General features: G+C 49.1%; 1 protein-coding gene across 10 annotated transcripts in view; it reads right to left on the reverse strand.

Annotated features, from left to right (window-relative positions):
• Window positions 1-3,171: 3,171 nt before the first annotated feature.
• DENND2B (DENN domain containing 2B) overlaps window positions 3,172-17,703 on the reverse strand; it is a 136,678-nt gene continuing 122,146 nt past the window's right edge. For 6 of the 10 annotated variants that reach the window (XM_039863520.1, XM_039863522.1, XM_039863524.1 and 3 more), the window contains 9 exons: window positions 15,676-15,753; window positions 14,991-15,131; window positions 11,037-11,185; window positions 7,995-8,172; window positions 7,639-7,680; window positions 6,534-6,645; window positions 5,529-5,768; window positions 4,587-4,673; window positions 3,179-3,956 (listed from right to left, as the gene is read on the reverse strand). In XM_039863520.1, the coding sequence (XP_039719454.1) occupies window positions 3,922-3,956; window positions 4,587-4,673; window positions 5,529-5,768; window positions 6,534-6,645; window positions 7,639-7,680; window positions 7,995-8,172; window positions 11,037-11,185; window positions 14,991-15,131; window positions 15,676-15,753 (1,062 nt within the window). In that variant the 3' untranslated portion in view covers window positions 3,179-3,921. Of the gene's footprint in view, window positions 3,957-4,586; window positions 4,674-5,528; window positions 5,769-6,533; window positions 6,646-7,638; window positions 7,681-7,994; window positions 8,173-11,036; window positions 11,186-14,990; window positions 15,132-15,675; window positions 15,754-17,703 lie in introns of all 10 variants that reach the window. The other 4 variants (XM_039863516.1, XM_039863518.1, XM_039863515.1 and 1 more) reach the window with 3 other exon arrangements.

Below are 17,703 nucleotides of genomic sequence, written 5' to 3' on the forward strand. Positions count from 1 at the left end.
CAAGGCGGGAGGTTCAATTGCGGACTCGATCAGAGTACGCTTCAGGCCGCGGAAGTCGCTGCCACTTTTGCACACGTCAAATCTCCCTTCCGTTGCGCTTAGCTGCAGGAGGCGTGGTCTTTATATACACTTGGAATTTCCAAACCTCAGAATTAACTTTCAGTTGTCAAAAGATAGCAAGCGCCAACTATGTTCAGGGCACCTTGGGCTAAATAAAAAATGCTTGTACAAACATGAAAATGTTCTGGAAGAACATAAAACAGAGAAAGAATTTTCTCATTTGTTTTGGAAGGTGAGGGAGATGGTGTATGCTTTGGTACAACCCGAGTTTCTTAACCAAATGCATATTTCATAATAAAAGGCAATATAAACGGACAAAAAATAACTTTAAAAAATGTTGCCAATATCTTGCCAGTGCTGAAAATAAATATTTTCTCATGTTTTAGAGTTTTCATGACCTTTTAATTTACATCCACCCCTACCTCCATAAATTTAAGATGTTTTAAATGCATGCCACCACAGTCTGGTTCTAGAAAATACTTTCGTATATCACCCCTAGTAAGAATATAGGTTTAAGTGTATGTTTCCTTTCTGGCTTTATTATACAGTCCAATCTTTGTTTTTTATTCCCATTTTAAGATTTTTTTAAAACTCTGTTTATCCTTATTTTGGGTACAAGGTAGGTTTCAAGTCCACATGTGAAAAGGTATTATTTATTAACAAAGATTTAACCGAGCTGTGATTGTAATTAGATTTTCTTGGGGCCCTAATTTCACAATCCAGTGTGAACCGCAGTTGGAATAATACCGATTTCCAAGGGCAAGCCTTCAAAATACTGCCTTTAACAAGCCATCTCATTTTGGCACAAGTTACCAAAACATGCTTACTTAACTGAAAACAGCACTTAGAAAGATGAAATAGGGCAGCCTTTCTTGCTTTAAAAGTTAACCAGACTGATTACAGAAGAAAACCCAGGGCCTTTCTTAACTCTGGAATAGAAGAGAGCTGACAGTCCATAGGCACTGGGACTTCTGGTAGAGACAGTATTGTGGTGCCCCCGATCGATTGCCACAGGGTTGTCAGGAAGGCACTGTTAAAGGACACTTGTTTATTGAAGTGGCACTACCATGGGGAAGGGGGTCATAATCATGGAGGGGAAGCATCCAGGAATGCCAGAAGTCTTGCAATGTATGGGTTGATTCTTAAAAACAAAGAAAATCTAGTTTAGAACTTAACTCCATTTACACATAATGTTATTTTGTCTGTTTGTTTCGCTTTCACATACTTCTCAGTTTTCCAGGATTCCAAATACTGTTTAAGTCAGGGGAAGCTCATACTGTGTTTTGTTTAGAATATTACCAAAAATCGTTCATATCAGGGCAACAATAACACCTACTCAGTAGAATCTGAGTTTTTAAACAACACATTTATCCGTCTGCACATGTAGCTATTATAATCCCAGTAATTCTGCGTATAGGTCTAAGCATCTGACTTCATTGTGTTTGCTAGTATAGTTGTGCCCAAGCATTTATCTATTGAAATACATGTTACTTTATAACGAAATACTTTCATTTCTCCTTTTATATTAGTTAAGACAAGTTTAGGTAAGTTATATTATCTATGAATTTCATTTCAAGATAGTAAAGGGAGTAGTTACAGTATTGGCTATAGAAAAGGGGAGTTTGGATCTGTCAGAGTTGAGAACCATTTCTAGGGGTCCAGAGATCATGTAAAAGCAGAATGTGGAAAGGTGCCCTGAACACTTTTTGTTAACCCCAAACCAGGCCCTTTGGACACATCCACTTCTACCATCCCCATAAGACTTCTGTGCCTTGCCCATAGCAGTCACTACATGAAGCAAGTGACTTGCAGGCCATTCCAAGCCATTATGTGGCAGTATTGATATTCCGAATTGGAATGAGAGCTCTGGCTATAGGAGGAAGAAGTCCATAGGGGGTCAACCTTAGGTCTCTTAAAGATTTTAAAGATACATACAAGTTTCAAATTTTGCAAAAAAATAAATAAAAAATGGTTGCCTATATATCTTTAAAAAGAGTACATTAAAAACTGGATTATTATTTTATTATTAAGGAATCCACTTCTATGACTGTCATGGAGCCCAGGCTGTGTAAACAGTGATGAGTTCTGAAGGTAACTACAGCCCGCTCTGGACTTTCTGGTTATAACCAGTGTCCTCTCCCTACATCAACTGAAAACCCAGACTCATGAGGCCTCAAATCCCGCCTTCCTATTCCTAGAAGATGCCCAGGCCAACTATGTAGGAGGCTTTTTTCAGAGAAGACAGCTTTGTTTTCCAAGAAGACAACCTTCTACTTTGCTTTATGAGGCAGATAGCAATCCCAAACAACAAAGGGGCTGGGACCTGCGCAGGCCTCAGTGGAGTTGAAGATGGGCAGGAAAGGGAACACAGGATGGGATCGTCTCTTGGTTAAGTAGGCTAGGGTGGAAGGATAAGAAAACTTTACTCCACGGTTCAAATCCTGCAGACCCAAACCCAATACCAATGAAGAGTTCCAACTTTAAGGCCTCATCTTGGGAATTTTCAAGGTCTCTGCTCTGCAAAGGCCTTGAGTGGGAAGAAAACCTAAGCCACCCATTTTCCCTATCTTGCTTCTTTCTCTCCAGCTCTTCCACGGAATGTGGAAGAATTTCTATATTCAAACCTAGGATTCCAACAAAAATAACTTTTCACAAAGTGACATGGAAGAGCCATAGGCAATAGGCCAGAGCTATGAGAAAGCTCTGGGTTGGCTTTAGCTGGGCTTCACTCCACCAAAGACAGGATACCCAGTGATGTCTTAAGGGCTTCATACTGAATAGAAAAATGTTAAGATTCATCTAATAGCAGAGCCAAAGGGCAATGAGCATTCTTTCCATCACTAGAAACACTGACACAGTCTGAACAATTGGCTGTTGGAGAGGGAAGTTGAGCTAGAACAATGATCAGGTATCTTCTAACTCTAAGACTAGACATACAACCCAGTTCAGAGAACCCGATTTTAGGGAAGGTCAACGACCCACATACTGAAGCTAAACTCTTAATTAAGTATTCAGTCCCCTGCATGATGATGTTTCACCCCTGACTGGCCTGTCTCAGCCCATCCCCCAGAAGAAGAAGTTCTAGAGAATGAAGCCAAGGAACACATGGGGCTTTGGGCCCAAACAACTGTACACTTTATTGAGAACACCCGTAGATGGTGGGAAGGAGGGATGCCCTGTACCGCATCATGGCCACCACTGACTGGAAGCCGGGCCCAGAGAGCACTGGCAGAGCTGGGAGGGGAGGGTAGGCTTCCCATAACTCACTGACCATCATCGAGGTGGGAGGAGCGAGAGAAGGCCAGGCCCAAGAGCCTGGTACCATGCTGAAAATGGAGATTGATTGGCCTTTGCCTTTTAAAAACAGAGGTTTAGGGGAGGGGAGGCTACTAGAAAAAAATAGAAACTCTAAGATTAAAAATAGTCATCCTGTACATCACAAGACAGCATCTGCTCTCCAGGGCCCAAGACTGGCAGCAGGGGCCTCAGGCAGGCAGGCCAGGAACCTCCAAGGGAAGATCAGTGGTTCGGCTGAGACAGTCAGCTGCACATAATTGGCCAGTCACCAGCACCCAGCAAAACTTCATCCATGCTCGGGCAGGGCAGGAAAGCACCGGCCCCTTGGGAATATACAAATATTTACCAGACTCTCTTTGCTTGTTACAAAAACAGATACGAAAGCTTACAGCAGATTATTTACAAACAGTATCCTGGGATATTGTGAAGGCAGACGTGGGCTGGCTTAGAGGGTGGGGCCTGTGGGGGCAGAGCAGCCACAGCAGCCCAGCGGGTCCCAGGCTGGGCCCCCTCCCCAGGCTCCAGGCTCTGCAAGGCACTGGATTCTGTTACTGGGAAAGGGGCTTAATTCTTCTTGTGGAGGAACTTCATTTTGTTGCCTGTGGGAAAGAAAGGACAAGAATGAGAATGTCTCAATACTATCTTTTCCAACAGCCCTAAACCTCAAAGTGGGAGAGAAAGGATTAGAAAGATTGAATTATAACTGTGATAGATCTGATCCAGGGTAGGGAAAACACTCAGGAGCTCTAATGAGGGCACTGGTGTCAATCACTGTGTGGCTTTGGGCAAGCCATTTAACTTCTTTAGCCTTTAAGCTAAGACATGCTATGAATTTATGAACCAACTGGCTGAACTCTTTGAAAGGAGTGGTGGTTTTCAGAGAAGGGCACTCTGGCACTGCTACTCTTGCATACCCCTTACGGCCTAGAAGAAAGCTTCACTAGTTGTAGCGGCCCTCATATTCACTCAGGAAGCAGTACACTCAGAAAGACCTGACTTAGGTGAGGAGCTGCAGTTCCTCTTGGTTCTGTAGTTTGGTAAATAATGTACTAAATGCCCTTGGAGCACTGCGCTGGGACTTTTCTCTTCACTGAAGGATCTCTTCCTGTTCTATCTACAGCCCCAGTATAAATATCTATTGGCATTGGTTTAGAATAGTTTGGGGTGCAGATCCCCCAGCCATTCCCTTCTTGCTGAACATCTATCTCATTAGTGACAAGGCTACTTACCCAAACCTCGGAGAAACTTATTCATTCCACTCTGCTCAGTGTCCGGGAGTTCCTCTAAATACTGCTCTACTCGCTGCTCAAAGAGGCCTGGAGAAGAGAATAGTCATTGGAGGAAGGGAAGGGGAGGCTTACTGGAGGGGGCCATGAGGCAGAGATCCCAAAAAAGGGAGAAACCAATGTCTGCAACATAATTTATAGGAGCACCTTAGAATTCAGACTGGCTCATCAAAACTATCATTAATGACATTTTACTGGTGTTCACTGCTGATACAGCAAGAAGCCCTAGATACCCTGCTTCCCAGTGCACATTCCTGAGCTGTATTGTGGTGAAAATGCCACTCCTCGTTTCAGAGCTGCCCCCAAGTGGATACCTTCTCTAGTTCCTTTTAGACCACTCTACCGTGTTGTTTCAAAAAAGTCTATCCGACTTTATGGACAGTACTAGCAGACAGAATAACAACCCCAAGGTTAGACAGAAAGATCCTGATGACATGGAAAAGCCCTAGAGCTGATGTAATAACTAGAGATAAGATGACCTGCTCCAAATGCAGACCACCACCAACCTAAGACGGCTAGCTCAGTTCTCTTCAAGGGCCTTCTCAACCCTGGATTCTCAGAAGCCCCTAAAATGCTCAGTCTGGTCCTTTTCTCTGAATAATAAGGGACTTGGCAACCAACAGCATGCTGCTCTTGGCGGAGACAAGCCCCACTTTCCAGCCACATGGCTCCATCCTGTGCACTGCCTTATGAAGGCATTTACTGAGACAAGAGGAGAAGAAAGCTCCCTTGGAAGTTTCTATCAGAAGAAAAGGGATGTGAGGAGGCCTGGCCCTAGCTGATACCCATCACAGTATCTAGCTATTCAGCCCTGCTCGTAACAGAAAAGTGAGAGAGAGAGAGAGAGTGCCCACTGCCCCTCAAACCAAACTCTTCTAACCTTACCCTTTGCCCGACATTTCCTTAGCTCCCTGTCTTGGATGAAGCCAGCAAACATCTGAGACTCCATAAAAACCTCAAGAAAACGGCGGATGCTCTTGGAGGCCACAGACTTGCGGAAGGCCTCTCGCTGGAAGGCCCTCTCCCCCTTCTCGCTCTGAGTCAGGAAGAGGGAGTAGTGCCCAACTGTCTCCACGAAGAACCGGATAAACACCTCTGACACCAGCCCATTGAGGGTATTACATTCTGAAAGAGAAAAGAAAATCTTTGAGGATCAGGTCAAGAGCCTGCACTCTCCAAACTACAATCCCAGCCTCCAGTTGGTATTGTCTCCCTCTTCCCAGCAAAACTCCCGGCTAGAACCAGTCATCTGTTCTCGAAACTTTATCCCTTGTGTTCTGGGGCTTGTAACTAGGCCACAAGCTGGGAGGCTGGAAACTGCGCTCTGAAAATGGAAGGTAGAAAATATTTGCTGGATGAATGAAAGTGGAAATCAGAGACCAGAGGACCACTTTCCCCACATGCTTCACTCTCTGGGGTTTTCCTGGCTTCACAGGAAGAAGTTCCCTCCATCTCCTGCAATGGCTTGAGGCAAGGCCCAAGAGGGAGGAACAACTACTTTCCTGTCAGCAAAAAGAGTCTTCGTAGTTGCCACTTGTCTTTGGGTTTTCCTTCCCAAAGCTCCAGAGGCAGAGAAGAACTAGAGGGAAGAAGGCAGCTTCTTGCCTCAGCACCCTAGACGCAGCCCCGATGTTGTTCATGTTCCTGCACCCCCTCTGATAAAATACAATACTTTTCTCCCCTCAGTCCCAGTCAAGCCATAACTCCCTGAACCTCACTGACTGTGGGGTTAGAGCATTCAAGGCTAGAGGAGACTAAAGCCCTACACCTGGAGCCTCATCTGCCAGAAGGGTCTGGTGCACAGAAGCAGGGCCCAGACCCATGAGGCCCAGACCCAGAGCAGCGGGAGTCTGGACCAGAGCTGGCTGTGCCGTGGCAAGCCTCACTCACCATCATCGGAGTCGCTGTCAGAGTCCTGGGAGATCAGTTCGTTCTTCCTCTCTAGAGCCTGCTCCAGAGCTGCCTGTAACTTTCTAGGTAACAACGTATCCTCGTCATCCATCTGCAGGAGAAGGAAAACGCACGGTGATAATAATCACGGCTGGCACTGACTGAGCACTTACTATGTGCCAGGCTCTGTCTGAAGGGCTTAAACACACAATCTCATTTAATTCTCTCGACAACCCAGATACTACTTATCAACCTCATTTTAAAATGAGAATCTGAGTCACAAATAGAGGGTAGAAACTTGCCCAAGGTCACACAGATAAAAAGTGGTGGAGCCGGTGGCATTTACTGACTAGGACCAGCTAGGATTCCTACCCTGGCACCCTAATGAAGTTGCCCCAATTCCTCCATTTTCAGCTCCAGGTGGGAAGCACAGCCGGCTCAGTGTGGGGAAACTGTGGCCCAGCCTGTGTCTCAGGTATGAGGTTGGGCTGCTGTTCTTGTCTCTACACTCTGGTTCAGTGTCTGCACTTTGATGCCTTGTACCCGGAGTCATAGCTCTATCAGTGGTGTGTAAGAGACTGTCCATTCCCAGAGGGCATGACATTGGGTTGTGCTCCTCTGTAGAGAGTCAGGAGGCTTTCCATGACTAAGAAAGGCTTTCTGAAGTTGACAACAATGACTGCAAATCTTGACATCTCAAGGCATCATGTGTAATCCCTCGGCAACATTTCAAGGCAGGCATTATCACTACTCCTGGTTAGAGATGAGAACCCTGGCTCAGAGAAGTCCAGAGGCCTGTCTTGTGGTTCAAAGGTGGCAGAGCCCAGAGGTCAAGTCATTAGACTTCCAGGCCAAGTTCCCTGCACTCTCACACTGCCTTCCAGAAGCTGATGATGTCAACCAGAAAGGCAGATCTTGCTGAGGTCAAGACTTTTCAGATCAGCTTCTCTCCACCTGTCTATTCTGTGAATATGGAACCCAGAGAGCTCAACAAACAGCAGGTGAAGGTTGAGCAGGGTGTGTGACAGCGTTGGGTCCTCTGGAGTCCTCATGGAACAAGCACCCACCCTAGGGCAGGCCATATTCTGTGATGCCTCGCTCTTACCTGGCGGATGAATCGGTCAGATCCTAGATTCACCATCAGAGCCTGAGGAAAAAAAAGTCATTAATGGCAGTGATTTAGGGTGTGAATCCCTGCAATGTCCTCCCCAGACAATGCTCCTGGGAATCCAGAATTCTGGATTCCCAGGGACAGATAACAGGAACACCCCTAGCTGGGCACTGCCCTCCCAGGGAGAAAGCGTAAGAGCTGGGTAAAAAGGTGCAAAGGTCACAAATAGGAAGATCCCAGTGCTTTCCTCCCCCCTCTCTCCCTCTGCCCTTCCCTCCTGGGGGTTTCTGTTCCTTCCCTCCCTTCTTCCCTCTACCCTTTCCACCCACAGAGTTTCCCAGCTGGCCTACCTCCTCCACAGGCAGCTCCTTCAATTTGGGGAGGGAGCTGGAGAGCAGGCCAACCAGGAAGGGGGTGGGGCAGCAGACGATGTCAATCATGGAGGCGGGGAGGACAGGAATGAAGGTGTGTTGCCAGGAGAAGGGGTAGAGCAAGGCCACCACAGCATGGGAGCAGCTGGATAGGGTGCTGGTAGACAAACAGAGACAGAGCTCCTGAGCCCAGGGCCAGTACCTTCAGGGAACAGGAGTTAAGAGCCTGCTGGAGGTTCACGACATCTCTTTATGTTAAAACTCCCAGCATGACGAAAACGTTAATGGGGCTCAGGCCTGGGTCTGACCCTGCAGACTGGTGAAGCCCCACATGCCCACGGCTCAGCGCCCCAAGGACACTGGTACTACCCTCTTTGGTGACTCTACCTAGAAACAGGCAAGTATGTAGCGATACCTGAACACAGCACAGGACTCACATACACCCTCACAAACGGCCACCTGTAGGCACAGGCAGGTCTACCCACGTGGGAGTATCATCAGCTCAGGCCAGGGAGAAAAAAGGTAAAATGAGTAAAAGTTGATCCAAATTCATAGCATGTAAAAGCTGGAACGCCCTACAGAAGTCATCTTATCAATTCCATATCTTACAGCTGGGGTCGCCAATACCTACGTGGTCAGTTTGATCATAAGTGGAAGATCTGAGACACAATCACATTTCCTGTCTCCCAGACCAGTGTTAACTTCTACTGCTCTGTCCTCTATCCATTCCTTCCTCTCCTTAATTGGAAAAAGTGGTCTGACTGAGGACCACTGACTGAGATGAGGAGGCTGGCACTTCTAACCAAGCAGAAAAAGGTGTTCACTCCCATCTTTCCTCTCAGGCTTCTAAAAATAGCCACAGGCCTCAGTGGGTCATCCCTCTCTTAGCCAAGATGGGGCTCCAGGCCTCTAGACCCAGGAGTATTACAGGGCTGGCTGCTCAACCAGAGTGACCAATGGGAGATGGAGGAAAATCTCTAGGATGCTAGCTAAAAGATCCATAAGTGAGTGCACACTCCCCATGAGTATTGAGGGCTAGTGAAGGGCACCAGTAAACACAGGAGACACACCTGGCCTGAACTATCTAACTGTTAGAAGGAGTCAAAGGCCCTCACCTGAGGACCATATTACAGTTGAGGAGACAGAGGTCTACAGTCAAGTTCATTTTCAAGCTTGCCTTTCCTAACGTATCCCTTCACATCTATTGGTGCTACCTATTAGCCATAAAAGCTCTGGTCTTCACTTGATCAGCTCCAGTAGGGGCTCACCCTTCCATGACTAGTGTCCTACCAATCAGAGAACATGGTTATAAAACATGACAGAAAAAAACTCCCTCTTCTAAAAGGATCTCTGGATGTACTCAAGTGTTTTGTCAGCCAGTGTCTTGCTTGGCTGCCCTGTGATCCCATGGACACCTAATATACTGCTGGGCCTTAGGGCAGAGACACTGGTGTCCTGGCCCTGACAGCCCTTCCCCTGGGACAGCAGCTCCCAAAGCACAAGGAGAGCCATCTGAAAAAGATCTAGAAAAGGGTTATCTCAGGGTCCAGGATCACACTGAGGTCTACAACTCCCTCCAATGGGCCTGGGGCTTGAAGGCAGAAGGCTTTGTACACCCTCTAGGACTGATCACATGCATGTCTTGTCTTGCCTTAGCCTGTAGCAACTGTCTCCCCACCACCACCACACACACACACACACACACACACACACACAACCTTTCATATACAAACGTCAGAACTAGGCCAGAGGGGCAAAGGACCCTTCCTGGAAAATCTAAAACGTGACCAACAGAACGTGAGCTGGCTGCACGTACCAAGCCCTGACCCCAGCTCAGGACTGTGCGCCATGACTGGGCTGGCTGCCCCGTCCCTCTCCAGTCAGAGGCAGACTCCAGCAGGGAGCACATCTTTTCTAGGACTCAAGATTGGCAGAATTTGGATGCCAAGCCAGGCCGAGAACAGGGCATTTTCCTCCCAGAATGGTCCTGGAATGTGCTCAGAGGCAACAGCAGCCACAAGAAACAATAGCTGTATTCTTAGCCCTATTGGAGCTGGACTAAGTACGGATGGGGGCGGCAAAGAGGAGGCTCTGCCCTGAGCGAAGGAATGGAACCTTCAGGAAAGGAACTTCCAGGGTTCAGGCTCTGTAAGGGGCACTGAGGTCTAGCCAGACCAGAGCCCCCTGGGCAGCCAGGGGCTTAGCTGGCGGACAATGAACACAGACAGCAGAGAGGCGGCAGGACAGGCAGGGGCCCTGTGGAGCCTCTGTACCTGACTAGTCCCAGCAGTGGGCTCTTTTCTTATTTCTCCTAAACCAGCCTCCCTGTCACACTGGCCCCTCCAGTTCCTGGACGTCGTCTCGTTCATCTTCCTGGTTTGACTGGCCAACCTTCCGTAATCACTCTCCTCCTTAGCACCCTCAATGCCTCATCTGTCATTCTCCAAAAATCCCCATTTACCTGGCCCTAGGTCACTCCAATTAATTGCCTTCTACAGGTAACACCCTCCACTGGCCCCGTCAGTGGATGGCTCATTGCTCCTTGTACTATCCCTAGTCATTGTCCTGACCCCTTCCTCACGGTGGCTCTTTCTCAGGATTATCATCATCCTCAAACTCAGCATCCCATAGAGATTGCCTTGCCTCCTCCTTCAGAGAAAATGCATCCATCAGCCAGAAATTTCTTTACTTTTTTATCTTTCTCCATACAAATATATTAGCACCTGAACAATCTTACCTACTGCAAAAGAAGTGTCCCTCTTCCCTCGGGCCAAGTCCTCCACTGGGTTCTTGATCCTGCCGTCTTGTGTGCTCCCAAGTGCTGCTCCCGCAACCATTCTCTCTTCCTGGGTTTGTTAACCTTTCCTGCTCCATTTGATCTTTATCTACACGCCCGTCCTCCGCCCACACATACACACCACAGAGAGGAGCTGGCACATACTAGGGCTCGTAAATACGTGCTGGATGGATTAGCAGATGTGCCTTCCCCCCTTTTCTTCACCTTGCTCGACTGGGTCCTACCTGAGCTTATCTGCCACAAAAATGACCCGGCGCTCCAGCAGCAGTGAGGCAAAGATTCGGATCAACTGGCGCACACTGAGGCAGGTAAAAAGGCACTCGAAGTCCACATGCTCCAGCCGGGAATCCATGGGCCGCCGCAGCTCTAACACCTGCAGTAGAGCGAAGGGGAATGTGGGTTGAGGTGGCCAGGTGGGTGCCACTCCTGGGTCTTTCATAGAGTGACCGGATGCTGGTTTCCCTCCCCAACCTCCCTTTTCCAGGATCTCGAATCTACCCCACTATGCAATAAGCTCCAGTCTCCTCCTCCCCTTAGACTACAGCTCTGTTCCCCATCAGACACCCAACGTGTGGGCAAGAGGGCTAACTCCGAATGTGGGGAAGGAAGGAGCTGAGAGGCCATCCATCAGGCTCTCAGGAAAGGGAGGAGGAGAGCTGACTGCTCTTACAGATAAGGAGGGAGCAGCACAGCTTTAACTGTAAGGGCTTCCCTGCCCTCTTGCCCATCTCCCCAAGCAAACACCTTGGCCCCCATGCTGACCAGACTCCACAACTGATCACTGATTGCCAGGTCACAGGAAGGACAATATCTCCACATCTCCAGACTCTAGTCTCACCCACCTCTGGAAAGGCAATGCTAGTGTCCTTGTTGCCATGTCCCCTCCCTTTCCTGCTCAAAAGGGTTTCCTGCCAAAGACTATGTTTGTCCTGCCATCCTGACCTCTGTCTCTATCGGCCTATCTAATCCCTGTGCCAGGGACAAGGAAAACACAAGGAGAGGGCTGGTTATTCCACAACCGTGCCAGGAAGCTGGACTGTCTTTATCAGGGCCAGACCTAGCAGTCTTTCCTCCAAAGGAGTTACAAGGCCACTCCCAAGGTCACTGCCATGGTACAGAAAGCCACTTCCCTGGGCACAGTTAGGAGGGTGGAGGGTAGCAGTTGACCCCAGCAGTGTGAGCAGGAGGAACTGCTGACACTCAGGCGACACCAAAGTGCTGTCGCTGGGGCTGCCTACCCTCACCCTTGGTCCCTCAGCGTATACGGGCGGCATGGATGCACAGGCCTCCTGAGAACAAGGGTGAACAAATTCCCTCTTATATTTTGGTATCAGAACTCTCTTCAAGGGGCTTTCACCCTACATCATCTCATTTGTTCTTCAGGGTCTAAGCAAGTTGCTCTAACGTTCTGTTTACACTGTCTCTCCAACCAGATGGTAAACTCTCAGAAGGCCCCATGATTAGCGCAGTGCTGTGGACACCCAAAATGCTCAGTGAATGTGTGCTGAAGGAATCCCATATCACAATGATGCCAGAGGCCTCTGCACCCTTCCTGTCTTTGCCAGGAGAAGTCACGGTGAGGTCCCCCGGCCCACCTCCCAGTGCCTGCATGCAGTCCGAGAGGCTCTGCTCCGCAGCACAAAGCCCTGCACTCCTACTACCCTGGTGTCGGGGTGCCTTCTAGGGAGTAAGAATCCAGGTGGCTCTTGTGGCCTGGGCCTCTTTTCATTCACCTCTGCCCTCAGGAGATAATAAATGGCCAAGTGGAGCTGAAGAAGCCTAATCACAGCCCGAAAGACTGGTATCAGGACACAGAAAACATGAGCAACACCTGCAGAGGGGGCTGAGCGGGCTCTGAGGAAGGGTGCCAACCTCAACTGGGGCAGGAAGGGGTCAAGGCAGCAGCTCAGAGCACGAGATACTACTTAGCTTGGATTGCCCAAGATGAGAAGGAAGGAAGTGTCTTCTAGGCAAAAAGAAGTAGGGTTCAGGGACACTAAGCAATTCAAGTCAGAGTGATGCGAAGTGAGGCAGGTGAGGGGGCCGGGCCATGTCCTGAGGAACACCCCCCGGCATGCCGTTGGGCTCATCGGGGCGGAGTCAGCTGCCCTGACCCAAGACCACTCACGAAGCCTAAAGTCCCTCCAAACGAGGGTGAGCCAAAGAGACCAAGAAAAAGGCCTTAAATGGTGTTTGCCGCTCCCAGCAAACCCGATGTTTCTTTAGTCAGCCCCTCTCCCACTCTGTGCAACAAACTCATTTATTCTTTCTTCCCTCTCCGAGAACCCATCGCCCTCCTCTCACTCTCAAAGGACGATCGTTTCTATTTTGAGAAAACCAAAGGCACCAGATGAGAATCCGTACTCTACAAGCCATGGCCCTCCCCCGCCATTTCACAAGGAAGAGCCCTTCTCTCCCAACAAAAGCCAGTCCTTCCCGTGATCCCAGGGCCTTCTCAGTGACAGCCTGATTGTCCCCTTCCTCCTGCTTCTCTAACCTCTTCCCCTGCTGGGCCATTCTCACCAGCATCCAAACAACCATCTTCAACACCCTCGTCCTTGGCTTCCTTTCAAGTGCTGCCCCCCCTTCCCTATTTCTGTCCACAGCCAAGCCTCTTGAAGAGATGTCCATACAGGCTGTTCTTCCACTTTCTTCCCCTCCCATTCATTTCTCAACTCACTCCACTCAAGGTTCTGGGGCCCTTGTCCCCAGCTCTTCTGAAATTCACTCTCGTGAAGGCATCTCGCCATCCTCATCCTGACCTCTTGGCAGTAACCGATCACTCTTTCCTCCTTGAGATGCTCTCCCACCTTCTCCGTCTTTGGCTTCCAAGCTCCACCCTCCTTCCTGGTATTCCTCCCATCTTCTCAACCTTCAGAGCTGCTTCTCCTCTACTACAGGACTTCTAAAATGTTGGAGTCCCTCAGGACTGAGGAGGACTGAGGCCTGGGCTCTCTTCTCTTCCCTGTCTACACTCTGCTACTAAACATCCTTGGATGTCTCCCATGTATCTTAACTGTAACACGTACACAGTCCAACTCTTCCTCTTCCTTCTTCTAATCAGCTCTTCCTTCACACGCTCCATCAGCTACACTGTTGCTTAAGCCAGAAAGCTGGGAGTCAGCCTTAAAATCTCCGTAACACTTATTCCCTATTTCCAATCAAACGCCAAGTGCTACTTGATCCTAATTCTCAAATACATCTCAAACCCATCTACTTCTCTTCATCTTTTCTACAACACTTTAATCCAAGCTACTGTCATCCCTTGCTTGTACGACTGCAACAGTATCCTAGCAAGTATCCCTGTTTTCACTTCAATCTATTATCTATATAACAGCCGGCGTGAGATTTTAAAAACATACCTCAGATGTTATAACCCTGCTTTATATAAAATCCAAAATCCTTATCTTGGCTGAGCAGGCACATTGAGGTTTGGCCCCTGATGCCTCTCCGCCCCTGCTCACCATCCCTTCAAGCATTTCGGCTTTTTTTCAGTTCCTTGATAAGCGCTCACATCTCCCCGACTACTGCTTTTGCATGTGCTTTTCCCTCTACCTGGAATAATCTTCTCCCATCCTGACCCTTCTCTTTCAGTCTCCGTCCCCTCCTCTCACTCTATTTAGCTGACTCCACTCATTTCAGGTCCCTAGTCAAATGTCACTTATCAGGGGAGGCCTTCCCTGGCCCCTTAATCCAGAGCAGATCCCATTACATACCCTCACTCCTATGCTTTCGCTTGGCGTTGTTAACACAATTAGGAATTGCCTATTTATAAATAGAAGTATTTATTTAATATCCATCTCCCCCACTAGACTATGAACTCCACGAAGACAGAGCTGTGCCCCTCTTTAACTTTATGACTGCCCCAAGGTCTGACGTGATCCCCGAACGTGAGAGAGCACCGTACTCAGTAACTATTTGATGAACAAATAAAAGGTGGGCGGGCGGTGTGTAATTTAAGCCATACAGGTCCAGAAAGGCCCCTAGGAGTTGCAGAGAGAACAGTAGTTCTGTCATCCCCTTTTCCAGTCCCTGCTGATTAGGTATACACACACGGTGAGCGTGGAAGGGGCCGTGCTCTGTATCTTGCTCTGCACCAAAGACGGTAATCTTGGCAAGGCAGGCCTCACTCCGGCCCCCATCCACAGTCTGAGAAAGGAGGCAGCAGAAATCCCTACCTCATTGCCAGCACCTGGCAGGAATGTCTTCACTTTGATGGTCTTCCCTGGAGCGGGGAAGGGCGACTCCATGAGACTCCTCATGAAGGGATAGACCAACGCGGCAGAGATCCCACGCCGTCGCTCCACCTCGTCTAGGACCTGTGCCCACCGCCAGCAGCCCGAAGAGGAAGGGTGTCAGGGCACTGCCCTTACCTACCTCCGGGGCAGAGAAGAGGGCAGCCTGGCATCTGACTAGTGGGGGACTAGCTGGGAGACAGGACTGTCTTGCCAGGAGCTTCGCACCCTACTCTTCTCGTTTCCCTGGGCACTCAGCAATTGCTCTGCCTCCGACCCCAAGAGCTGAGTAGCTGGACAAAGGAAATGCCACTTGAGAGTCAGATCCCTGGGCACTTGGCTTCCCCAAGGTGGTCTCTGCCCTCAAGACCTCTGGCCCAGAGTGGGCTGTGACATTAGCAGACGCTGTTGGTACAGGAGCTGGGGAGCTGCTAGATGCGGAGCCAGGTTTGGGAATCAGGAGGGAATCAGAGAGCTCGCTTGCACTTGCTCTTGCATTCTCTCCTCCTCTCGCCCTCTCGCTCTCACACACACACAGGTGGTTTTCTCATCTAAGCTGGCTGCGGATACTCCTATGGGAGCTGTCAGCTGTGGGGAGGAGGAGGGAAGTAAGCCAGAGCCCTCTTACCTTGGAAAACAAGCCGAAGCAGCCAAGGCGGCTGATGACACAGTATACCTCTGGCAACCGAGGCCCCTTCCCACTTGGCTGGGCCAGGACAAGGAGGAGGAGGGAGACACAGACACAGAGAATGCATGATTACTACATCTGGCTCCTTTTCCTTGGGAACTGAGGACTAAGGACTGCTCTTCTTGTGGAAGAAGAAAGACTCCAAACCTCTTCTAAACCTCTACTCAACCAGGCCCCAAAGGAGAGGCTGCCAGTCTCGGGGGGCAGGCTTCAGCCTCTGGTGGGCCTTCCAGCCCAAGGTGCCAGGCACCTGCAAAGCTCTACACAGGCTCCACCCTGCTTCCCAAGTGGACGCTGATGGGGGCTGGAAAAGGACAAAGGAGACTGGTAGAGGCTTTATGACCCATGGATTTACATCTCGAAGGCTGAGACCCCCAACGATGCAGAGGTAATGAGAGGGACTTGTATATAATCTTAGCAGCAAGCCATGTAGTTTTCTGCCCCCCACAGGGAGCATTCTGCAAAACGTTCCTTTTCTCAGTTGCTCTTTTCCCTCTTTCTAGATCCATCCCCTTCTAGGAAGGCTAAGTGAAAACAGATAACGGAAGGAAACTACTAATTACTGAATGTTTACCATACCTGAGTCCTGGGCTTGGTACTTTACAAAAAACCTTGTGAGAGAGGCATGATTATCCCCATTTTATAGATGAGTAAACTGAGTTTTAAAACATTAAGCCATCGCCCAAGATTATATATCTAGAAGTCATGAAACCAGGAGTCTGTTTTGGCCTCTGATTTGCTATCTTACCTCTAAAGCAAGTTGCTTTCTGACAGGAAGGAAGAGAAAGAGATGCAAAGACACGGGATAAAGGTATGCTGCGGAGTAGAGGAGAACAAAGAGAAATAGAGATTTGAAAGGTAGGCAGTTGAAGGAGATGTGTACTGAGAGCTCCCCATGCCAGGAGCCCCCAAATGCAGGCTGAGGTGAGTCCACAAGAGTCTACTCCAGCCAAGGGCTGGCAGGGCTCTGTGGCCGCCTTTGGCTCAGAGGCCTGGAGTGCCTGGCAAGGCCTAGTGCGGAGGAAGGAGAGCAGCAGGTGCTGGCCCCTCACGCAGGCTGCTAAGCAAATGCAGATGGGGCTATTTCAGTCTCCAAACCTGCTGGCCACACGTCACAGATCTAAAGAGAAGGCAGAATCTGTTTTTGTCCATATTAGGCCTGAAACTCACTCCCCAATCTTTCCCTCTCCCCCGCCTCCCCTAAAGCCCCAAGTGATTAAATCAAGTATGTGGGATTTGGGTTAGAATCATTGTGTCCAATCTGCAGGAATGCCGAGCTAGTGCCAGCCCCCTTGGCAGGGACCCAGCCCAGGCCCTCTCTGAGCAGGCCAGGACAAACACGCTCTTCCCTGGGGGCAGCAGGCCCATTGCAAAGGAGCAGCTTTGCTCCATCTCTGCTTCTGTAAAGGGAGCCTTCGGAATGCTCCCCTCCAGGCCCAGGTGAACCTGGGGCGTGCTGGCCTCTGCCTAGCTCCCCACCTGCATCTGTACTGCTGCACATTCCCATAGCCCCACTCCCTGGATATTCCATATCCATGTCACTTCTCCCCAGACTACCCCTTTGGTGATCCAACAGTACCAGACTTGGTGTTCAAGGACTCGGGAGTCGATCCTGCCTCTGCCTTCACTGGCTGTGTGACCCTGGGCAAATCATTTTACTGTCTCAGTTTCTTAATTTATCAAATGGATAAATTAACGGATAAATATTACCTCATGGGCTATTAGAAGGATTAAAGAAAATGACATACTTAAAGCACCCAGCCGGGAACACAACAGGTCCTAAATAGTAATTTATTCCCTTTGCCTTCCCTGCTACATTGAAAGTCCTACCCTCTTCTCCTCGACCATCTAAAGTTCCTTGAGGGCAGGATCCGTGCCTAACTCATCTTTATATGCCTTTAGCATGTTGCCTGACCTCAACAGGTATATGATATGTATTTCTGAATGAATAATGAATGATTAGCCCTT

This window comes from Pteropus medius, unplaced genomic scaffold (assembly GCF_902729225.1).
Source record: "Pteropus medius unplaced genomic scaffold, Ma_sr-lr_union100, whole genome shotgun sequence".
Lineage (NCBI taxonomy): Eukaryota > Metazoa > Chordata > Mammalia > Chiroptera > Pteropodidae > Pteropus > Pteropus medius.